This window comes from Pezoporus wallicus, unplaced genomic scaffold (assembly GCF_028554395.1).
Source record: "Pezoporus wallicus isolate ANWC-B61680 ecotype Strahan unplaced genomic scaffold, APGP_CSIRO_Pwel_v1 contig_3017, whole genome shotgun sequence".
In the NCBI taxonomy this organism is placed as follows: Eukaryota; Metazoa; Chordata; class Aves; order Psittaciformes; family Psittacidae; genus Pezoporus; species Pezoporus wallicus.
Window position 1 is genome coordinate 3,523,725 of NW_026638957.1, and position 25,601 is coordinate 3,549,325.

At 40.5% G+C, this 25,601-nt stretch overlaps 1 protein-coding gene across 1 annotated transcript; it reads right to left on the minus strand.

The window, feature by feature from the left end:
• Positions 1–3,908: 3,908 nt before the first annotated feature.
• Positions 3,909–24,686, minus strand: LGMN (legumain). Its single transcript, XM_057413453.1, has 13 exons — positions 24,486–24,686; positions 16,676–16,773; positions 15,761–15,842; positions 15,157–15,242; positions 12,594–12,669; positions 12,059–12,121; positions 11,081–11,147; positions 9,139–9,257; positions 8,382–8,471; positions 7,455–7,652; positions 6,641–6,811; positions 5,475–5,542; positions 3,909–4,720 (listed from the first exon to the last, which is right to left on the minus strand). The coding sequence occupies exons 1-13, from the start codon at positions 24,624–24,626 to the stop codon at positions 4,681–4,683; spliced, it is 1,299 nt and encodes a 432-aa protein (XP_057269436.1). The 5' UTR covers positions 24,627–24,686; the 3' UTR covers positions 3,909–4,680.
• Positions 24,687–25,601: the final 915 nt, after the last annotated feature.

Genomic DNA, 25,601 nt, shown 5'->3' on the forward strand with positions numbered 1-25,601 from the left:
ACCACAGCCCTGCCTTGTCAGGGAACAGAAACTGGGAGGTGACCTGTATGATGGGATCCTGGAGCATCCCAGGACAGAGATGGCTGATGCCTCTTCCAAGCTCAGCATGCACTAGGGCCATGCAGAAATAGCCTGTCTGGAGCAAATGTGCTGTTGTTCTGGTGGCTCTGGGAAAGGTCTGAGTCCCCAGCGTGGAGGCTACCAGAGTGGTTCATCACATGCCTCCCTCTGGACCCGGGTGCCCAGGGTACTGCACTGATACCTGACATTTTGGGCAGTGACAAAAAAAAAAACAAAAGGTCAAATGTGGGAATGAAATGGGCATTTTTAAATGCTCCATACGGTTTTATTCATTTGCTTTGCCATGGGGCTTCCTCATGCTGCAGCCCAGGCAAGGAGGAAGCAGTCCAGTCCGGTGATCTGTGGCCACCCCTGGTTAGTCAAGATGGTCACGCCGTGACTCGTGCTTTGGCCCTCACATGAGCCATCAGCAGACAGGAGTGTTTTGGGAGACTGTGACCAAGTAAGGTTGTGCAATCCAGTCAAGGCCTCCTCAAACACTCATTTGCAGGGAAACGTTGTGCAACAATCACTCATTTACTCACAAGGAAAGGATCCCAGTGTGAGAGGGAGGAAGAGGGAGACCTGCTGAACCCAACAGCTTCTGCAAAGAGAAAAGTCCTCGCGGCTGCTTCAAGCACAGATCTTACTTAAGGCCACTTTGCACCCAGTGATAACATCTCTCAATTATTCACTGAAATAATTACACCAACAGGTCATGTATAACCTAAAATAAAAACCATTGAAATCAAAGGCACTTTTCCTGATGAATTCTGCTTTTGGGGCTCATTATGCATCAGTCATGAACTGTACTTTGAAACCCAGCACAAGACTGGCTTTTTTCCGCAGGCCTGCACAGGGATGCAGGCAGGCAGGGACCACTGGAGGCCACCAGTCCAATCCCTGCTCAAGTGGCCCTGCCTCTCAAAGCTGCCCCAGGGCCTCATCCTCTTGGTGCTGCAGGTCTCCCAGGCTGGAGATCATACAGCCTCACTGGGCCCTGGTCCAGTATGTTGGAGGCTGGATTTGAAAATTTCCTCCTACCCAGCTGGTGCCAAGCCCGAGTCCCACTGGAGTCGCTCCTTGGATGCGTGCTGCTGCTGTGAGACATTGGCCAGCTCTGCCTGCAGGGCATGGGGTTACAGACTTGTGAGAGTTCTGTTGTCTCCTGCCTCTTTCAGGGGCTCATGTCTCTAGGACGGAAGCAGCCTCTGATTCAGAATTGCCCAAGTTCTTGGCATGAAATGCTGCTCAGTCAGGACTTCAGCTTAAGTGCCCTTTCCCTCTGCTGCTCCTCCATCCCTATTCTCACGGGGCAGAGGCTGAGCTCAGAAGAAGCCTTAAGCCTCCTATCCTGCAATGGGCATGGCTGCTCAGCTCTAACCTTAAGCTGTTATGGTAGGAGAAGATGCAATTTGGTTTGGGCAGAGCTAAAATAATACAGGAATCTATAAAATTAAAGTGCATTATCTCCACCTCTAGGTGAACTACTTTCTGCTTTATTGCCAGTAGAGAAGGGACAGCAGTTACATGCACTCTGAACAAAGCTGTGTCCATGTAAGCTTGCATTGTGTAGAAACAGCACACAGTGTGCTATGGAGGCTGATCATGCCTCCTGCCCTCCAGGTCCTCTCAAAGGAAAGCAGTGAACTGCTGTGTTCAGCATATTTGGCACAGAAGGGCTGGGGAAAGGGCCTTGAACTCTATCAATAAGGAGGACAGGAAGCCCTGGCTGGTGTCAATGACACTCTTCTGTGGGTTACTACTCTGCTTAGGAAGGGCTTTTGTAAATAGCACAGCCCCAGCTGTGCCCTGCCCTGCCTGGTGATGATGGTTTTCTGGAGAACCTGATAGTTTTCCATGTTTTGCAGAAGTCATTTCTGCATCACAGCACTCTAGGAATGACAGCCTGAAGCAGCTGCGTGCCCAAAGGGAGAGTGAGGGTGCCTGCACTTACCCAATACACCACCACAAGATACTCTGGCGTAAGACCAACCTTGCACAATCCTAAAACTATTTTCCTTCTCATACGGTTCTATTACCATCCCAAAATAAACAGCCTACCATGCACAAAGCCTGTGCAGTGCTATTTGGAGGCCTTAAAACAAATGTATTGATCAGAGGTGTTTTTTTTTCCTTCTGTGTCCTCAGTGACTGCCAAGGTAATGGGTCTGGATACAAACTGGAAATTCAATAGCACACTAATTTTTGTGGGGCAGGAATAAGAACCTGCTGCATCTCAGATGGTATTGTGGGTGCAGTGACATCTTCAGCGGACTGCCTCCCTGTTTCATTTCAGCACATCCCTGAGGGAAGGGGTAACGACTCCATGGCTATCATTTCAGATGGAGAAGCTCTGGAAATCACTCTTGCAGGAGGAAGACAGACAGTCATGTTTCAGCTTTGCATCCTCAAAGCTACACAGGCCTGCAGAAGGGCCGCAAGGTACAAGTGCCACCTCGGTGTCACTAATGTGTGAAAATAAAAATCAAAATGGTTTGGGTCTGAAGTGATCTTACAGATCCAGTTCCAACCCTCCTGCCATGGGCAGGGACACCTTCCACTAAACCAGGTTGCTCAAAGCCCTGGCCAGCCTGGCCTTGGATGTGTGCTAGCAGCTTCCTGTTCATCTGATAATTACTTTTTTGAAGCCTACTTACGATGGCTGGAGACTCTTGAAGTGAGGTTATGTGTGAAGAACCTGGAGGACTTTATGGTTTTGGGTTTTTTTTTTCCTCCCCTCTGCATTCTAGATATGAAAATCCAAAAGACCAAAAGCCTCTTCTAAATACTTGAAAGAAAATGGGCATTTCTGGAGGGTGGAGAAAATTGTTAAAAGCTGTGAGGCAATGATGCCAAGTGCTTCAGAGGCAGCCTGGATTTCTAGGGCACAGAACAACTCTAAAAGCAGAGAAGTGTAGAACTTAGCAGATTTAATGTATACATTCAAACAGGGCAGTGAAGAAGACATTCCTGTTCTTTCCACATGACTGGGGGCTCTTGGTTGCACTATTTTATGACTGAAGCCAGACTGCCTAAAAGCTGTTCCGTGTGGCCAACCCTCCCTCCTGCCATCAGGGAAACACATGCAACACATTCAGGCAGTCAGGAGTTTCATACTCGCTTTAGACTTCTGCTTAAAAAAAAACAACCAGCTTTACAGCTGAAAAGAAACAAGAAGCAACCCCAAACCAGCACATACCTGAATCTTCAACAAACCCCAAGGTGCAAACTTTCATTTCTTAATTCAGTAAAGCCTAGGTCCACCTACTTTCACCTTTTGCCATCCACCTACTTTCACCTTTTGCCATCCATCTTGATACAGCTGTGTTCTAGGCTTTCTCTCCTTTCACTCACCACACAGCTGAAAGTGCTAATGACCCTGGCTTTATCTGGCTCTTCTTTATATAGAAGTAGCTTCACTTACATCCCCTATAACCCCTGTTCTCTGAGCAGAGCTAGCCAGAACTCTCTCTCTCTTGAGGATGCTGGTTTAGTTTTTAATTATACTTTGTACTTTTCCCATGGAGAGGTAATTTTGCACATAACATATTCTGGAAAGAGCCCTTAAGTATTTTTTATATCCTATCTCCACATGTAAAAAGGCATGGACAACCTGAAACTCCTTTGAGTCACCTCATAGCCTACAATCTTCTCCATTTCTCATTTTCTCAGTCACCTCTAAGGAATGGTACCTTCAAATGTGACTTTAGGCTTTTGATACTTTTGTTGTTGTTGATTTTGGGTTGAGGTTTGATTTGTTGGGGGATTTTGGGGTTGATTTTCTTTTTTTGAGATGACCTGCCTTATAAAAGGCTTACAAGGGACAGAATTTTAATGCAATATCATAAAATTAATTAGGTCTCATTTATTTTCAAGACACAAGATGTCTAACACTGTATTGCCCTGTAAGTTGATGACATTGTCAACTTCATTTTTATTCACAGGCAGTTCCCATACTCTGTGACTTCCCACAGGTTTGCATGTATATACATTTAATTATAATATACAGTTGCTAAATTTACAGCATTAGGTATTTGTGTTTTTCTTTGGGAAACAGTGCTTTCTACCCACAAAGCCTTTCACTGTTCACAGTTTAACTGTGCTGTTCACATCCAGTAGTTCCCAAAAGCAACTAATTTCTTTAAACTCTTAAGAAGTTAAAGCTTAAAGAATAAGCTTTGGTTTCTTCATTCTTTACCAGTCTGCAAATTAGTCACCGCAATAGAATTCATTAACATTTCTTAAAAAGCTTATAGTTAGCAATAGTATAAAACAAAAATAAAATCCTGAATTAACAGCAATGTTTAAATTTAGCACAGATTTAACAGTCTCTGATAGGTGGCCTGTAGTGTTCATCCAGAGATTCTGAAGAGCATTGTATTTGAAGCAAATCGTCCATTTGAAAGTTTCAGGTGGTCTGTCAAGCCAGCAGGCTGGCAGCAGCTGGGGACGCAGTGGAGGGCACATGTATTGCTCACGGTCAGGTACTTCAGCTCCCAGCACAGTTCCAGTACAGTGGTTGACTCTTTCATGTTGCATGCATGTAAAGTCTGGATTGTTACAGTTACGAGACGTTATCACTTGTACTAAGGGTTATATTAGGGACTGCTGTTTCCATTAATACCCAAGGCACACTTTATCCATGGCCAGGCATATTCTGCAATAGAGAACAATAATGATAAGAAACTTTTTAGGTCCTGTGCTCTCAAACCTCCCAAACTGACTGGAGCAGGATGCCACCAGGAGTGGGGGCAGCAGTTCTCCACCTTCTGGGTTGCATCTGAACGCTGACTAAATTACAAGTCTGCCCTCCCCTTCCCTACTCCTCTGCTTTCCTGTCAAGTTTCTTCCTCTCACGTGACTCACAAGCTAGGATCTCATTCTCTGCTACAAACTCCCAAGACAGAATTCCACCACCCCTCGGCTCTCACCTCCAGACCATTATTTTCCCTGCTTTCCTAACACAGGTTCATAAATGCGGGCCCTTTCCTCAACAGAACGGAGCAATGCTGTATCTGTTTAGCCAGCAGCTGAGGGGGCAGTAGAGAAAATAAGCAGGACTCAACCTTGCCTCTGGGTAAGATCATACAAGAGTTACAGGGCAACACCCTTGCACCAGTTGTGCTATTTTGTTATGCGGTACACTGGGATCCTCTGACTGGCTGTCACTTCCCCGAGGGTCTTCAACAAGGAAATTAAAGGGTTACTGGGGAAACGGATCATTATGAGTGGGAGAGAACTACAAATAATATGTTGTCCAAAATAAGTACTCATAACTTTAGAGGGAGAACTTTAACTGACTAAATGGTCAACAGAGCAGAACACTTTTAGCATTAACCTTCCTCTGCCTATTAGCTTCTGCTTTTTTAGCCATAGATAAAACCACACAGTGTATCTGGAAGCCTCCTTACCTGTCAATGGGGTATCCTCCTTCACAAAGGTTGACCAAGGCATACAGCTGTCTCAGTGCATACTCATACTGAAATAAACAAATACCGGTAATCATTTCAGTGACAAACAGCAGGTATTGTTTCTCCAAAAGAAATCGTGGAAGTGATTATTAATATTCAAGATGTTTAATTGCCTATATAGCACTAGGCTAAATGGATCTTTCTTCTGTTCACTTTGCTCTTTGAACTTCATTAGGTAAAGGCTACACACTGGTCCCTCAGGCAAGGCTCACCCATCTAACCAATTTCATTCAAAAACCCCTCACATAAACAACAACAATAATAAAAAACCCAACCCCAAATAAAAAAAAAACAAAACAAAACAAACAAAGCTAAGGGGGAACTAAAATTTTAGAGCAATGAAGCTGCCTAACAGCCTGGTTAATTAGAAGGTCCAACTGAAGGACTGCTTTTCATCTGTACACAGTACTTGGATCTTGGCCAACTGCCAGGTGATCCCACAGCTTTCTGCTAAAATCAATTAATTTGCTGTTGACTCATTTTATCACATGCCACTGCCCACTTGGGTTATCTTGCCTGACATCAGGACTGGGTTTTCTGGAATAGGAACTGACTTCTCATTCTTGTCTAAACAGCGCTCAGCACAACAGGATTTGACCTTCAATTGGGATCCCGGGAAGAGCAGACAGTAATAAAACCCCTAAACTAAAAGGTGGCTCTCAGGAATTCAACAAGACCATGGAAGTAGCAGCTAGGCTATTGCAATGAACTATGCAAGCCACAATCATATACAGAAATCTAATATACTGGAATTAGGAATTCACAGTGGTGGTGCTCATGTTTCTGTTTTCCAGTAAAGATGCCTCAAGCAGACTTATCTAATACTGGGATTTCTGCAGAGGGAGTTGATGAGAGGACAGCACTCATTAGTAAAACTTAGGGATTATTTTGGGGTTTGTTATTAGTAATCTTCTTGCTTATCTACAGGTGTACTGGAAGTCGTTTCCTGTTTTCAAAAATATTACTTACCCTTTCTGCACAACTAAGCTGTATGACTGCCCCCAAGCTACCTTTTTAAATAAAAGCTGATTTTGCAGACATGCTAATAACTTCTGTGCTTGTTTTTACCAGAAGGTTTATTGGGTTACATCTAATACTTGACTTACCATGGCTAAGTGCCAGTTGAAGCAACGAGTTTTGAAGTGGTTCACTGCTGACTGGTAGCAGTCATAATTGCTGATGGTCAGTCTGTCTGACAGAATTTGCTTGGTCTCTTCTTCTGATCCTGTTACTAAGGTGATTATCTTTCGCATGGATTCTTGGATAAATTCTCTCACCTGCACATAAAACAATAAGAACCTAAACCATGTTTTTTCTAAACCTAATCTGAAGACTGAAATGTTTCTTTTCTTTAAACCTCCGTCAACTCCTGAGGAACCTGATTTTGCCATTTCTTTTTAGCACAGCTTTTTGAACCTTAAGACACAAATGAAAACTAGGGAGAGAGAAACCCAGACTCCTGGCTCCCAAAATCATACACTGTCTATCGTTCCAGCAGAAGACAGAAAACACCACCAAGAACAATACTGACTACCATTCTGCAAGAGCTGTTTGATTTGGGAGACTTCAGTTCTACTGAAACACGAATTTCTCTATTACCACCGAGTAAGTCCTCCCAGCAAGACTCCCTATGGATGCAGATGAGGAATTTCATGGCAATAAAAGCTGAAACTGAATTTTGCATTTGCTAACATTTTCCTAGATAATCACTACTGAACGTGCCTTGTGAACACATCCCTGAATTTTAAACGAAGAGTAAACCATCAGCCAGAGGTTACCAGTTTGAAAAGGGATTCTGCTGCAACTTGCAAAAACTCCAAATAATCCCATTGGCTGCAGGGGTGTTCCTTCCACTATTGCTTATGATGGAAACAAATCTGACCTGGTGTAGTTCAATTATTTTTTTTTTTTGGTGCTTACCTCCAGGTGTGCTTTCATTTCTGCAGCAATCTTCTTAGCCTCATAAATGTCATTGGTAACCATCAGCTTTCGCTTCATGATTGCAAGAGGCACATCAGGACTAGGCGTTAGGTCATAGTGTTCCACAGATGGCAGAGAGATGGGAACAGCTTTCTTCCCCATGCCCTGAAACTGCATCACTTTCATGGAGGAGATGGTCTGAGGGTTAGAAAGTAAACAAATGGAAAATGTCAATCCCCTTCAGTGGGTAGCCTGTCCCTGCTTTGCCATGCAAACCTAACTCTCTAAACTTGCTATATTAGAGAAAATAAAGGAGATGATAGAGTTGTGTGCAGGTCTGCATGTCTTGGTTTTTTTTTATAAAAGGGCAAGGCTGCCAAGAATTTGGGAACTTTTATTTCCAAAACTCACTGTGGGAAAAAAGATCCATCAGGTTCAGTAACGTGACTTTTTTTTTTAATTAACAAATATTTAATCTGTTGAATAATGGGACTACTATAAATGATGTATCACCTCTTAGCTCTTCCCATGTGAAGGATCAGTGTACTTATTAACATTTCATTAATATTCATAATATGGCTGGAAGTGACAAATACCCTTCTTATACTTGTCTGAAGTGTTACATCTCTGGAGGAGCTTGGAAGACAACTCACATCCTGACTCCCTAGATTAAAACACAATACCAGGCTGTACTTCTTTTAGCATCATCTCTTAAATGCTCAGTGGTCTTCTGAGATGAACAGTTTCATTTTCCAAATCAAACCTGCCAATTTACAGCAGAGCTTTGGGGAGCGGTGGGTGTGTGTGTTGTTTTGGGGTTTTATTTGTTTTGTTTGGGGTTTTGGGGGGTTTTTGTTAAGGTGTAAAAGTATAGAGCACGAAAGATTTTAAGATATATCTGACCAAGAAGCCCACTCCTATACATACTCTGTTTCCATACTGCATCACATGGCTGGTGTTGGTTCGTTTCTTCACCAGCTGAAACTGCTTGTGGAGTGTTTCTTTTCTTAGATCCTCCTGTATGAAGAAAATTCCATGTGGTCACAGATACTTAAATTCAGCTATTCTAAAAATGCAAGGAAACCTGGAAAGGGTCTTAGCTGTCAGTACGTAAAGGAGGTATAGTGCAAGAGCTACACAACCTTTGAAAGACATAAAAGTAAATATTGAAACAAAGATTTGACAGCATATTCTCAAATTGCTTTTAATGATCTCCTCATCTCCCAGCAAATGGGCAAGAAGGGAATGGGCTAGCATACAAATCCCAGATTTGTTTCACTAATACTGTTTCCTATTATGCTAACAAATGAGTTAGCCACAGTTCACTAAGGATCCCTGAAGCAGAGGAAGAACCTACTGAAGTACCCAACTTGTTTAACAAATTTGCTCAGAAAAGCAAATCCAGATTATTGAATTATTAGAAGCTAGACAGTTTCTAATCTTAGAAATAACAAAAGAAGACAATGTTTCCAAAAGTTAGTTTCAGAAAGAAATTTAGTGACCCAAACAAATAAAGATTATAGATGGTTCTGAATAGTAGATAAATACTTTTACCAAATCAATCTGTTGATTTCAGTCTCACATAAAAACAAGCATTTTCACAAATCCTGTAAAGGAGCTATTTTTAAAAAGCCAAGTAATTTTTCATGCATGGAAATGCAGAAACCCCATCTAAGTAACTTACCATATCTGAATCTTCCATCCAATTCACACTGTACCAGTCCCCAAGATAAGTCTGCCTTTCATCATCATAGTAACATGCATACGATGACTCTCTGGGATTGGCAGCTGTTGTGGCATAAACTGTAAGACAAATAGAAAGTAATTTTTTTTAACCCCCTCCATATGATTTAGTACTGAGCTGCACATGATATATTTGTCTAAGTATTTTGGTTTTCAATCACTTCCTTCTAAATAGCAGGAAGGAAAGAAACCTGCTAATCATTCTGTTCAGTCGACCTCAGTGCTGTTAGAATACTTTCAGAATACTGTTAAGAGAGCTCCTTTCCTTGCTGCCAAATGTGTGGTCTGGGATGTTTAAAGAAGAATATACACTTCTATGGAGAAAATCTACTGTTGAAGAACTGCCTGAGAATACCTGTGCACTGACAACATCTATACGTTCATTTTCTTTAGCAATGATGCCTTTTCCCCAAACTTGAAGTAAACCCTCTAAATCATCTTTTCTTCTAGAAAACCATAGAAAGGTTTGGGTTGGAAGGGACCTTAAAGCTCATCCAGTTCTAACACCACTGCCATGGGCAGGGACATCCCCCAGTTGCTCAAAGTCCCATCCAACCTGGCCTTGAACCCCAGGGATGAGGCAGCCACAACTTCTCTGGGTAACCTGTGCCAGTGCCTCATCACCCCTGAAATGCCATCTTCTATAACACCCTACACTGAGAGAAAAGCAAAACAGGCCTCTAGAACATCTGCCCCAAGCACAGTGTTCCAGTAAGTCATCTCTTATATATACATATACACAATGCCTGTAAACACATCTTACAGGCATTAAGACAAAACCTATTTTGGCTTTTTACCAAAGTCAACTCATAGCATACTTGTGTAACTTCATGAAAGTTCCAAGTTTCAAACTGAGAAAGTGTTAGGTATGCTTTTATAGAGCTATAGTGTTGTTTCTACTCAGAATGTACCTAAAGTTCAAAAGCCAAAAAACGTCTTAAATCTTGTCCATGTAGCAAGTGCTCCTCTTAGCACCCTTTAAAATATTTACCAAGTAACCTGTTAAGCTTTGTACTTTGCTACTGAAAGCTGCCAAAGACAGCTTCCTACTATAAATTATCAATTTTCTGCCTTTGTAAGTCCATGGCAGAGATGGTGGTGAAACCAGAGAGTCCTTGGACTGGAAATTCCGAACAGAACAAACTTTGAAGAATGCAGATTCTCTGAAGATTTATGTTGAACAATCATCAATATGAAACATTGTGTGAACTTTCTGTAAGCCTTTGACAGGGCTCTAAAAAATCTAGGTGGGTGCCAGGCAGCACACTCTAGGGCCAAAGAGACAGGAAGCCATGGATAGGCACATGGCTGGTCTTCCCTGCAGTCACAGCTTCAAACCTACAAGATAGCCAGATCATTCAAGTCTCCCTGCCATGGAGCAGGAGTCTGAAAAGGACTTCTTGTCTAACCAAGGCTGAGCTCCCAGCTCTGCAGCAGAGAGCTTAGAAACCCTGAAAAATCTGAGTTCCGTTTCCTGGGTTATTATGCAAATAAGTATAGCAAAATTGACTGGCCTGGTGTCTCCTGAGTACCTTTGCTACTCAATGAAACTGACAGCAGGAACTTCACACCCACTGTTAGCAGTGCTGAGGGAGGCTGAGAAAGGTCAGTATAACTTACTACCAGTTAAGGGCAACCCCATAGCTCCTGAAAACAAATGGTTTTTCAACTTCTCAGTTGCAAGAAAAAGCAAGCCCCAGGAGCGTTTGTAAGACTCCATTAATTCCTTAAAAGGAATTTCCCATAAATGGAAAATATTACTTTCTCTAATTCTTGTACTCTATTAAGACTTCTACTGCCTTGAACCTACCCTTGACATGGTATCTGTTTAGGTCTGTTACAAGTTGTGACATTTAACTCCAGTAAGTTAACTGATTGCTCACCATTGATATTATCAGCCAAATGATTCATCATAGATCCAGACTCACACGCTTCAATGTAAAACACCATCTGTAAGATAAACCAGAGTCCTTAAGAAATTCCATGAGGACATGGACAAAAGTCCTGCAATGCTTTTCAGTGGTAGCTAGATGGCCTGTACTGCCGTACCTGAAACAAGAGATATCCATAATGCTCTAAAATAAAACAAAAGTAAGTAGTTCAATTTTTCATTTTTGGGGAACTAAAGTATGTGGAAAGGGGAAACAATCACATTGAAAAGATGTCATTAATCTCTACAGAATCCACACGGAACTACTGACTAATGTACAAAGAACAAATCAAATAGACAGTCACTAAAGAGTGACACAACATACACAGACACAGTGTGCACAGTAATGCACCACTCCTGAATGTGGTATTGCTGGAACCAATGGCTATTTCTGTGTTCCTAAATACAGCCAGCCATAGTAGACAGATTACTGCAGAAAGTTGCTTTAAAAAAAGGCAAGCTGCTAAAATGTTTTAAATATTAATTTTTTTGCTTAAGACTACATGTGATGAAATAAATGCACATAATTTTCTAACAAGAGGTACAGTCTCTTAAGCTATATTAGTAACTGTATGAGAAACATGGTATATACAGGCTACCTGTAGTAACAGTGCAGCCTGAAGCAAAGTACAGGTACATATGAGAGTGTAGTAGTTACAGATGGTGTTTCTCCACCGTTGGTCAGAATATATACCTTTATCAGAAGGCAGTACACTACATCTCAACATCTATTGCAGATATCGAGTAAACTAAAAATGGAAAGAGAAAATTTGGATAGGATCAATACTTTCAAATACAAAATCCTAATCCAAATTCCACTGCACAGCAACAGCTTCCTCCTGTTTTAAATAACTCTCAAGATGAAGACAAATGTCTCTCTTCTGTGCCAGCTGCTCTTTTAATCTCACAATTTCTGATAATGCTTGTTTACCTTCTGGTATTTTTTGTGATGATACATGTACCAAATAGTCTTATTCAAGTCCTTCACGTGAAGCTGTAAAATAAGAAGCCTTGTATTAAAACCACTTATGTTCAAGAGATACACAATTCACTTAATAGGGATAAATACTAACTGTTGTGGATATGTATACTGTTTCCCATCAAATATATCTGGTGCTTTGCCCAAAATACAACATTCTCGTATTTACCCCTCCGAAAAAGGTAAGTAATGGTCTCACATGATAAGTATAGGGCATCAGAAAGTCGAGTCGTACCTGTGTGAAATAGTCTGCTTGGACCATCAAAGTCCAGTGAAATACTAAATGACATAATTTCACCCAAGGGCTTAAATTCAAACTGGAAAAAAACCAAACTGTGCTGATGAGAAGCATATTGCTCTTTTTCTGCCTCCCCCCTCAATATGGCAAAGCATCAAACATTCTTGTGTTTTACATTTATTAGTTACTATTTTAGTATGTCACTAAAAGGATGGTTCTTATGACAAAGAAATCTCCCAAAATACTTACATCATCATCAGGAAAAGCCAGAAGTCCTGGAGCTCCATGGTCAGTGAAATAAACAAACACATGATCCTTGGGACCACTGTAATGAAAAAATTGCAAACAAGTTTCTCCTAACCACTCCAACCTGATCTTCATCACAACAACTATCATCTGCTTCTCAATGCTAAGACACGTCAATATTTGAAAACAATACAGCTGAAGCTGGTACTACCTTTTTCCTCTCAAAGCATACTACTTTGGGTGCTTATGAGAAGAGGTGAGTGTCTGCAAAAGGAATGAAAACAGGGGTATAAGCTAGTCCTTCAAGCATGGGGAATACAGCAATAACACTTTATGTTTCAAACTGTAAACTGATTGCTGGTAAGGCAAGGGCTGGCACATCAAGTATGGTGGGAGCACAATTGGTTTTTCACGTCTATCTGAAAAATCTGTTATACCGTAGCAGTCTGCTTAAAAAGGAATGTTTCTATCACTAAATTATACCGAGGCTCCAATTATAAAGAGATAAACCACAAAAACTTCTTTGTAAGATCCTTAGGTATGTTTATGTACTTCCTTGTTATCTGCATAGCCATACTTAGCCAAATCAGTGTCAGCCCGTATCTCCATGAAGAACTGATGTGTATACAATCTCACACATTAGGCTAGATTGGCATTTGCACTACGTCAGCTGAGCACTGCACGTTCACCAGCTTTGATTTCCCAACATCTGTGTAGTACACAGTTTGCCATAGATTTTTATTGCACTCTAAATCAAACAGATCACATTTGGGTGATGTTAAGGTCTTGCCCTAACAGCCAGATCTGCAAACGGATTTTGCTTTTAAACTGTATTCAGGGACAATTAAGTACAAAATATGTGAAAAGACTGGAAGGAGCCCCCAAGACCTCCTCTTTTCCTCTGCATCAGTGGTCCAGAAATCTGTATTTGCTTTTGCTCTTTCCTGACTGCAAAAAGGTACAACTGCAGCAGCTCAAGCATCTGCCTGGCTGATAACCTGCTGGTTACGGAACAAACTGGAAGACAATCGAGGGGCTTTCTCGGCAGAGGATAACTGAGTTCTTGTCCCACCAAATAGAAGAAGTCAAGCCACTTGGAAATTCACATAAGAGAGCCTAACAAAGAAAGGCTGGGTGCTATTTTTCTGGCTCCCACTCTTGACCCTAAGTCAAATACAAGAAAGCTGAAATGTAAATAACAAGGACTTTTATATGTGGGTTTAAGATGTCCTCCTGTGCAGCTGAAGAGACCTTGGCCCCCTGTGTAGCCACTCCCTTATTTGACTTGCAACATGAAGCTTTCCCATGGGAGGTGTGTTTCTGAAGAAAAAATGCTTTATAGTCACTTCCGGGCTCATTCCAGCTACTACGAAAGGACAATCTCGTAAACATGCAGGCATTCATTAACTTTTTGTCTAGATGCCTTGCATATATCATTTTCTATTTCAGCTTTTCAAGATGAAGTTTAAAGAACTGAGAGCAATAGTTTATTTGACTGCTGTCCTGCTCCTTCTTCCCAGTGCCAGGGCAGGATTCTTCTGTTTCATTGCTTTGACTCTAAAATTAATCCGTCAGATGAAGATAGGCACTTAGACAATTTTTCTTAAACTATGTTAGTCCTTCCAAATGGTCAGATTTAAATTCTTTTACAGCAAATACCATACATAAAAAGTATACCATAATATAAACAGTACTGAGTCAGAAATAGAACACACTTTACAAAATAGGCATCATAATTTCATATCTCAAACTCTGCAGAAGCATGATAAGTAACTGACATCAGGTATCTTTCCAAGAGGTCTTCTAATTAGGCCCTCAAATATATTGCTTTTATTCTTGAATAACAGATCTTACGTTCTACTTAGCCAGTTGACAATTTATTATTGTTCATATATTAGAATACTGCCAAACTTACAATCATTTCTTTAACTTGATTTACAAATACCTTAGGCATTAATACATCCAAGGTTAATTGCTTATACTACCTTTTTAATCACAAAGACTTTTTTGTATTAAATATAAACTATAATTCCATTTCATTACATTCAGAGCCTCAATAACCTTACCTCTGCCACAAAGACCAAGGCTGGGATTAGACATGCAACTCTTTCAGCTGATGAGCTATTTAAGTTATCTTTGTCCCTCTGCCACAGACTGCTAAGTCTCACCACTTCAGGTGCCCAGTACAACTGTTTATGTACATTAAACGAAGTCTTAGCAAACCCCTAAAACAAAAACCTTAACAAAACTCTCTTTGAATAACCACTTTTGCAAAAGACAGCTGTCTAAATAACAAATACCTTAATACAGTTGATACTGTAATCCAGAGATTTTATACTGGACTCCATACAAGTTGAATATCAGCAGCTGCTTTTTGGTGTTTAAGAACAGTTTAAGATAGTTTAAGAAACAAGAACCACTGAATTTTTAACGTGAATGATCTGGAATTGCCTTTAATAGTATTGCTGGATTCTCAAGTTGCTCTAATTTACCCTATTCTTTTGTTGAAATCAGTGCCAATGTACAACTACACATGCAATTATTTTCCAAACTGAACTTCTCCTACCTTTTCAATACTTTTCCTGATCCCACCCCCTTCATTGCTTCTGCATCTCCTCTGAGAACAGCAAGGAAGTTCTTTGGAGTAACATCCTAAGGATTTAAGAGGATTAAAGTTAAATCTGATCATAAAACAACAACAAAATCTTCATCTAGAAAGATGGTTTCTGAAAATAAGAGTGCATGCGTGGATGGCAAGTTTAGCTGGCCATCCCTTTCAATCACTCATTACATAATGTATGAGCCATGATGACTCACTGAATCCTTAAATCACCAAGTTACTGGATTACTGTTCTGATTTAATGAAACAATTAGTCTTACACAGCTGTTCTTCAGAATGAGTTACAACATTTTTGAATGCAAGACCTTTCCTCCTTTTATTTCATGTTCCAGCACAAAAACACTGTAAAGGTTTACTTATATGACCACTGCTTCACTTCAAAGCATTTATTGTTTATATTCGTCTTATGAACACCAAATGTCATCCATACCATGCAGGCAAATAAGCTGGAGGCTTTATACTATGTGCATTTTGGAGTGTAAGCTACAGGCTGGAAGGATTTATTCAGAACACTGGCTAATGCTACACTTTCCCTGTGTTTTATTCTTACCTCCTTTGTGTAGTCCTTGGGCACTCCAGCATACACATCTGTGCCATTAGGCCTATTGATGACAATGCCTTTTGTAGGGTTTCTGAAAGTTGAACAGAACATAAATATGAATGACTAGCCATGTGCCATACAACAACCACATAACAACTAGGAAACCATTTAAACTGTTTTGACTGGCCAGCGTGCCTGGGAGAGAGTATGGATACCTGCACCATGTATCGTTAAGTGATCCCAGAATATAAACACCTTTTCACTTCGGCCAGTTACATATGCTTGCTTCATGTGTCCTTACCCTCAGAGTACCTTCATGTTTCCCACCTTAGATCATGCTGACTACTTTAAAACGTAGGCAGGTGGTCTCTTATACTATCATCTCTCTTTCAGTGTTCCCTTAAGTCCCCTTTACTCTTTGCTCCCAGTACGGCTGTGCATATGAAGTCCACTGATTTTTCTGCTGAAGCCGTTTCAGAATTACAAGCTGTATCACTGAACTATTTCATATTGACAGCAGTGATACGCTCTAGGCAGTCATCAAGAATGAGACATGTACACTGCTGAATGTACATTCTGGGGATTAAACTGATATAACATCCTTTCAAAAAGTCTTGCAAGTCATACACAGAGCTCCTGTACACTGTTACACCTGGGAGTTAAGGTCACTTGGTGTCATAACAATGAAGCTCTGCAGTCCTCAGTGCCACAATTGATGCTGAGTTGTGGAAGTAAGGCTTAGGAAGCTCAGGAGCACATTTCAAAAGAGAATTATTGTGCTCAAGGATAAAGTATCTCCTTGTGCATCACAAGCGGTTTTAAAGGCTTTTCTTAAAAAACTACTAAAAACTGAAAACACATTGGTGACTATGGTGTGCTTCTAGTAACCATATAGCTTGTGACCAGTGCACATTCATCACTTACTCATCATTATCAGCAATATCATCATACATCATGACAATGATCTGCTCATCTGGAATTCCATTTCGGTGTACAATCTGGTATGCATGGCACACGTCTGCCTGGAATTAAGCAAATTTTCATTATTAGCTTTAACAGAGATTAAAGACCAAAAGAAAAATAATTTTGCAGGTCTAAGAGCAGGCACTTGTCCAAAAGTAACCAATCGCATTCAAACACAAGATATTCAGTGTTGCTAGAGGGGTGAAATGCACAACTTAAACCAAAACTCGATGTCTTTCCCTAACTAGGAGTAGACGCATTAATTGATTAAAATCTCTCCTTTATTTACATATTTTGGTTTCTCATTTAAATCAAAACCAGAAGTTACTTCAGACTTGGTACAGATGACAACATTTAACAAAAGGTTCTCAGCAGTGTTCTGTGAGAAAATCTAAATGAAACCCTTCTGCATTGCCAGACAAATCCAAAATATGCCAAGAAGCAGAAGTAAAGAGTTGGAGTTCCACCAATTTCAATTAGCTCTGCACCAAGCCTGCATGACTAAGCAGCAAAGACTATCACTGGCTCAATCAAGTGTGGTTTACCAATCTATCTCTGCAAAGATTTTATTAAATTTTGTTTTACTAGATGAGAATTTTGATTAAGGAAGATTTCCTTTTTACTTATGTATTTCTTGTACAGTAACAACTGAAGCAGCTTTGTGGCAAGAAAACAGAATTCAGTGGAAAACAGAATTGCAGAATTCAGGCTTTTTTCCTGACTCATACAGGATACGAATAAGCAGATTTTCTTTACAAAACCATCTTCCTATAACGCGGAAATAACAATAGTCATCAAAATGATATTATAGTAAATGCAAGTCTCTCTCAGAATGCTAAATTCTTAGTAACCCCAGCCCAAATAATTAACTTTAGAATTGCAGTCTGTGAACGACCTAATAGGATATTAACAATTATTCCTAACCTGGAGAACAACAACCTACCACATGCTAGAAAAAGCTGTGCAGATTTAATAGAGGAAATCTCATCTAACAAAGGCACTCCAAATGCAAGCAAGAAACCAAGCTTTAAAGCTTACTTCTGTTGAACTAATCGAATTTCCTTTTTCATAAACCAAACTGAAGTGGTTTAAGTGGACCTACGTTAAGTTCAGATGACTTAGAAGTATTAGTGATTTTGACTGGAAAGGACACTGTAAAATCCTGTCACTTTATAATCCTTGGTTTTCGAAGTACAGTTGAAGCTGAGAAAAGAGAGTAGTAGTGCAAGATTCTGGGAAGGGTGAGGCACATTCAATACTAATGAATTCTCCCATAGCAAAATCTCTCCACATGACTAACCCTGAATGCTAAACTGTCCTTACTAAAGCAGTTCCACCTCCTACTATGCAGGTCAGCCTATGTTCTCTTTCACCCACCTCAGACAATCTCCACCATTTATAGTTCTGCATTTCCTTGTATAACATTATACTGTCTGCTGCCTCAACAAGTCAAAAGGTAGAGGTTAAACAGATATATAAAGGCACGACCTATAATGTGAAACAGCAGTGTGCAGGTTTGACTAAACATGTATTTCATTTTCACGAGCAACCCAAGCAGAACAATAATCAGGGCTTCTCTGCACTGGTTAGTGAGTAAATCACAGATCCCCTCTCACTCTCAAGATATAATACACTTCTGTTATGCTGACAGAACCAGTTATAGGCTGGCAACACACAGAAATGCTTAGACATACTATCATGATATTATATTAACATATTCAAGCAGCAAGTGTCTGTGCTCCCACAGCCAGTAGGAACTTCAGAGGTGTTTTTAATCAATACCACAGTACCCAAAATCAGTCACACTTTGTAAATGGTTTTTTTTGTCTCTCTTTCCTTGTGATTCACTGACTGTTTGCTCACTATGTCCTGTCTTTGTAAAGTCAACACTGGTGATAAATTTAAATGGGTTAAATTCCCTAGTGTGGCATCAACATAACAACTTCCCTCAACTTTAACTTACGCTTCAAGGATTGCCTCAACCTTTTGCTAAGGGACCTGTACCTGCTGGTAGCATACTGATACCACCACATAAGCTAGAACAGCAAAACCATGTTTTGTTGCTAAAGTAGGACAGTTCTGAGTAAACAACTGGGGGGTTTTGCATAGAATTAGCTGACCTGACTAGCCACCTTTGATGTCAATCATATGCTCCTCCTGTTCCTTTCATACACGTTAAAATAAACAACCCACCTCTATAAAGCCAGAATACAGTCTGCGGCTAGAGCAGGGAGGCGTATGTGAACCTAGAGTACTTGCTGTTGATTTGGAACTGCCTCTCAAACACTGCTGAAACCACACTAAAAGAGACAGCTAATACTGTTCTAGATCTCTTATTGGTATTACTGCTGGTGGTTTAGTAAGTGAAATGGATGCTATGAATATTTACTGGATAAATTGTCACTAAATGCAAATCACGCTTTGCGGCCATGATTTGGTGTGGGTAGCAGCTGCCCTGCATAGAATAGAGGAGAAGATGTACCTGTACACCTGCTACTGCACAACTGACCTCACGTGCCAGCTCCAAAATGCACTCTGTTAATGGCATGGTTCAGAGCTTTCATCCCCAGGTTAGCCTCAACCTGTTGCTACATCAGCAAATTTCTATGGAAGGTTTATAGTTAAATCTGCATAAATACATAAACGCCTATATTTTGAAAGCATGAGGATCAAAGGGGGAATTTACCTTGTCTCCTGGAGTGGGCATTTTGTTTCCCAAAATGTACATTTGGGACAAAGTCTGAAAAGGGGAAGAAGAAAAAAAAAAAGTAGACTGCTTGGAGGGGGGGGGGAGGTGGGAAGCTGGAAAAATGCATTTGTTTCATGACACATTCAAGCATAAATAGTTCCTGAAGGGAAAAGCTTGGACTTCTGTGAAATTGGTTACTTCTGGTCTTATGACTGCTAGATTCATGGCCAAAAGGTATGTGTAATGAAGTGTCAGCTTAATTGAAAAGTGGCACTGTTCCCATTACAGGTACACTGAAATTCCATGGCCCTAAAAAGAATGAACTGTAATATATATATAGTAGAATGTCTGAAGTGCCAGCCATGTTTCATTCCTCTGCTTAGACATACATCAGCCAAAGCAGTAACTATAATTTAGAACTTAAGGAAGGTTTTCCCATAGCTTCAGTCACAATTTTGTAAACACAATGAGGAAATGTTAGTGAAGTCAAGTACCCAAGGGACCCTTAATGTCTGTTACCTGCAAGATTGGAGAATTTAGGACTATCCTGGAATAAGATACTACTTTGGCTGGTAGTGTCCAAAACCCTGAATAAACAGAGTCCCTGACTCATAATGCTCAGTAAGACTAAAAGCAACAACTGAAAACACACCCACATATGCAAATTCAAATGTTTTTATTTTCAGCATTTTAATTTTGCCAGACTTTTTCAGCTATTTTTCTCCTCAAGTGTGTTCTCCACCTTTAGTAAGGCTGCGTTTCACATCCAGCTCTCCCACTGTGTGTTTTGCAGTATCCAGGAAGTATTGGTCTGTCTCTCCCTGATCTGTTTGTGAAGACAGCTTTAGGTTTGAGTTAGCTGACACAATTACCTCCAAGGACAGGCAGAAGTATACATGAAATTCTACTTCGCTTAAGGAGAACTAGTTTGTTGACTCAGTCTTTAAATCTACCAGTAAGCATTTAGTGCTATATTTGCTCATGTATGCTGCTAAGCTTTCCAGAGATCTATCATCTATCTCTTCATACTAGAGAGCCAAGTCACTTTTCCAGGGAATGGTGGGAGTACTCTTTCTCATATGCATTATGAGTGCTTAGCTGCATTTAGGGCATAGCAGCCAGTCTGATAATAAAAAGGCTGCTACAGAGAACTCAGCGTAACTACCGAAGAGCAGAGAAATGCACATCAATAGTCCTTCCACTATTGATGCCCAAGCAACTCTAATCAAACCAACTAAGATACGTATAAAAACAACAAAGAACTGAGATCGTGTAGTGCATAAGGCACTACACAAGCTAGCTTTGCAATGACAGTAAGCCTACCACATTGGGCTGTATACTATTCAGAACACTTCAAATTTATTTCCGGGACTTGATGAGATAAACGTGTAAGACAAGTTTAGATCATCCTGATTAGGAAACCGTCACAGTTCCACCATTACAGAGGAAACAAGTGCCTGCAAGTTGCGAGTCTCATTCGCAGATAAGCGCAAATGGTGGTTTTTTCCTGATCTTGTCTACATTTGAGGTTTGCATCACTCATACTGGATCCTGACCACTGACAGCTGAATTACGAGCCTTAGAAGCAATTTCAGATTCCTTGAGGTTACAGGTGCAAACTTGGAGTTTCCAGGGTCTGCATATTCTTTACAAATTTACTGTTCATACAGTACATACAATGATGGGCTGCTTTTCCCACAATTTTTCATATATGAAATTGGAGAAATTTTTGAAGGTATAAACTTCTCCTTTCATGGCTGTTTAGTCCAATGGACATGTATTCCCACCAGGTAACTACTGCAGAAGGCAAAAGGGGTTTTTTTGATTGCGTCATGTGCAGACAGCATGCAAAACAACTGGAGTTCACAAAATATAACTGTAATACAAACATACATCATTTATTAACTATACCCTTAATAGCTGAACTGAGTCTCCTGAGGTCTCAAGTTGCAATGGGATGAGTGCTTAGTTGCATGTAGAGAATAGCAACCACTCCAGTAATAAAAAAAAGTCGCATTGAGTAACTACTTACAGGAACATTCACATCTACAAATCCACTTGTACACAGGCTAGGTCAGAGGAATTCTGAGGACAAAAGATGATGGCAGAAGGAAAGTGAATTGGAGTCAAAACATTTTTTTCTGCCGTTTCTCCCTTGGAAGGCAAAGAATTAACAAATCTGCAATCCTGGAGCCCTGCTCTGCTTTCTGAGAGTACAGGTATTATTCTACTGAAAACTAACAAGCATTTCTGCATGTGTTCACTATGGAATTACTTCCTTAATGGACGAAGCACAGAACTGGAAGTCCAAGTCCTGTTCCTGGTTCCACTGCAAGTGACTTGAGCAGGTAATTTTTACAGTTCTTTTGCTCCCACCGGTGGAAGGTGGGGAGCACTAACACACACAAAGACATGGGGATCAGTCTGCATAATGTTTCCAAGAAACCTGTTATAACTCCCAAGATTTCTGTAGTACCTTTCCTCTTCTGTATAACTCTCCTAAAAATCTATGGTTCAGCTGGTTTTGCTGGGAACAAATTTCCCCAATTTTTTGATACCCAAGGCACCCATCTCTGGGTTACACTTCATGGCACACACCCCATGGACTTTCCACAACTATTTGCTGGGTCTGCCCTCGCACTACAGGTGCTCACTCCTGCCAGGCCCTTAAGGTTGGCCACGAAAGGCCACTAGGCAAGACAACACAGGCTGCTGATACACTGGTGTCTTCTGTGACTTGATTCTTTTCATAACAAGTTAGAGGCACAGTATCTTGCCCAAGAGAGGTAAGCAAGAGCTAAGCCCCATTCTGAAGGATCTGTCACACAGACTCCCTTGAATTATGACACTGGTTTCATAACTTTGGTGAGACTATTAGTGGTGTTCCAATTCTCCTTCTTCCCCAAATGCTAATACTGTACCTAAAGCAAGCGGCAGAGGTTAAAACAGAGAAATTTCTAGGATTGAAATTCTGAACAATCTGACATTGCAGATATTTTGCACTGTTTGGAGATGTTATCTCCAAAATAAAAGTGTTTAAAAAAAAAATAATAATCCATTCTCGATTTTCTAACCTTGAAAAGTATTTACTTAATAACTCTGCAAAGCATGATCACATTCAGAAGTTAATTTGCTTCTGTGAAACTGGCATGTTTAAAACACTTACTGTTGAACACAAATATGCAAGTGTGCGTTCTGTGTTCTTCATAACTTTATACCTGACAGATATACTTGCCATTGAAGGTTTACTGACAGAAAGGTTAAAAAAGCTTTATTCTTGGGTAACTGCAGAAGAGGCATTTTCATGAGCCACAGCTTCAAAAATGTAGTTTTATTTAAAGACTTAATGTTATGGAATTAACTCCTCCTAAAGTGGAAGGGAGCCAGCAAGACTGGTTATACAGCAACAGCCAGAGCACAACTCATTAATTATGTATTTAGACACCACAGAGCAGGCAGTGATTGAGTACAACTCAAAACAACTAGTATTTCTATAATTGTTTTCCAATTTAAACTTAAAAAATATCTGTTTGTTTTGTTTTTTTAAGATTTAATTTGAAATAGGAATAGTTTATACTAGAGCTATGATATTCCAACTACATCAGGTTATATACCTATAATGCAAGGAGCTGGCAAAATCTCTAAAACAAGTTTGTCAAGGTGCTGAGCTAGCATTTGCCAATAACAGGTTCTTCTCCAGATGCAGCAAGGCTGTCAGCCTGGTTCATTTAGTTCTAAGCTCATCACCGCACCAGAAGTTACAAATGTGGGCTGAGAGGGAGAAAAATGTAAACATAAAATGCAGTGTGCCCAACACATGAAGGCTCATTTCTTCCACAACCAACACAAATAGAGAGGATGAAGCCTCTCTAGATTTTAGAGGCAGTTACATCAAAAATAATAAATATTTTTAAAGTTTCAGTGTTCAGCAAATCAGCTGTACCCAATGCATTTAATAGAGTTTAACTTTTAAAATGCTGGTTGTGTACACTGGTGTTTCAATCTCTGTTCAAGTTCACCTTAACCAACAAGAGCTGAGTAACTATTTCCTAACATTTAGAAATATGCAAATGTATACATAAACCAGAAGTAAATGGACCCTGTTCTCCAGGAAAGCAAGAGGTAGTTCCAAGTTTAGAGCAAAGACTGCATTTAAGTGTAATTAATCTGTTTAAGGGATGGTCCAAGAATTCCCCAAAGGGAAAAAAAACTGCTGTAGTTTCCTGGCTGCTGATTGAACTTAATCAGAGTTAAGTCACTTGGGTTTAATCCTGTGCATGCTGACACTCACACTCAGACCACTATTTTACAACACACTGGCTTTGACAGCAGTGTCAAGCTCAAGAGTTCCTGTTCACTTTTCTTCTCTTTCTGTCATTCACTCTGATCCCTGCACCTTGGTGCATCGTATCTTTCTTGTGCCAACACAACGCTGAAGCCATGCTGTCAAATACAGTAAGCAAACTGATTCAAATTAAAAAGAGCACCCTCCTGCATGTCCTCCACCCCACAAAAACATACTGTGCACTTGCAGCCTTCGCAGATTTTTTTTAACTGGACAGGAGGAATATAAGGAACATAAGAGAAAAACAAATGGAAGGAAACATGCATGTGTTTCAAAAATAAGGTTTAAATCTAGACATCATTTGTTCACCTGCAAGTTGGCATCGGATCCTCTAGACTACTACTAGAATATTTAACCTAAATGACACAGGATCCCTAGGATGCAGAAACATAGATGGAGAATATTGCTCCTCCTGCTGATGACAGCTTTTAAAAAGATGCAAGACTGGTCAAAGTTGTAAGCAAAAAAAAAAAAAAAAAAAAAGTCCAACACAAAAAGAAGCAGTGGAAGAGAAATCTTGGGCAAAAATAACAAGGATTATAACCAGGCTCTGAGCAAATCTCATTGCTGTGTGTTTTGAAAAGTTCACACATTTCTGGAACCCTACAAGTAGAAGCACTTGCCCATATGACAGAAGGCCTGAGTTAGTTTAGGCAGCTGTTATCTCCCTGCAAGTCTCAGAGCAGGCATTTCCTGGAGTGTGGCCAGCATCAGCATGTGGGACTGGCAGTCCTTACCTGGTGTCGATAGTTGTACCAGCCATTCGAACCTGCAACAATCACCACCCAGTGCTTGCCTCCATCTTCAGGTTCTTCCATGGGGAACGTGCTGATGCCCAGTGCACAGCCCAGCAGCACAAGTGCTTTCAATATCAGCATCTTTATTTACTCCACAGATGGAAGAGGAAAAAAAAAAATCCCTAATGAAGAAGATTGAGAGAAGTAGATCAGAGGACACCTGTCAAAAATAAATGCAAAACAAACATTCACAGTAACATAGCTGCAAGCTTTTGTTGCTTGTGGGTTTTCTTTGAGTGTTACAGACCATTCAACCCACAGTACAATTTCTGGTCATGTCTTCCTTTAGTACCAAGCTGCTACTAGTTACAGAAGTTTTCTGTCAGCTATCAAATCTGACTGAAAGTGATTCTGAATAAGACAACCAAGTCTTTCAGCTCCCTCTGGTTGTTTTGTTCTATAATAGCTGGCAATGAATTAGCCTCAAATACAGAGTAAGCCTATCAAGTATTTCACACAAACTTCTTTTCAGATTCATATAATTGTCTTGGTGTCTGCTTATGCAGTTTGTTGTTTTCCAGTCACTGGCAATTTGCCCGTTATTATTGAGTCAAATCCTGGGTGATGGAGGCACAAGGATCCTTAGACATGGAGAGTTGCTTGGGACTTGGAAGGTCAGAGTGTTACAAAAGCTCTCTGTGCCTACAAAGTCGGAGAGGGTGAAGAGTGCTGCTGTTCTGCACAAGATACAGCCCTCACTGCTGTGGCCTGGGGTGGGGGAGCACAGACTCCAAGAGCCTCATGCTATTTATGCAATCTGTTACACTAGTGGAGAGCAAATGTGAACTGGTACCACATGAAAGAGTAGCATTTTCATCTCATTTGCACAATGGTTAAGTGTTTGCACAAGGTGCACAGTAAGAGAATCAGCTCTGAGCCTGTGGACGTCAAATTCAGAGAAGCAGAGCTAGAGAAGAGGTCTAGAAGAGCTAAAATAGGTCTGAGCACAGGCAGAAACGGCTCTTTCTGCTATCTTGAGAGGATTAGAAGTGGTGTCCCCACTAGTGAACTTCCTGAGCACCTTCACTGTCTGTTAAAATGTTTGCTCTAAAAGCA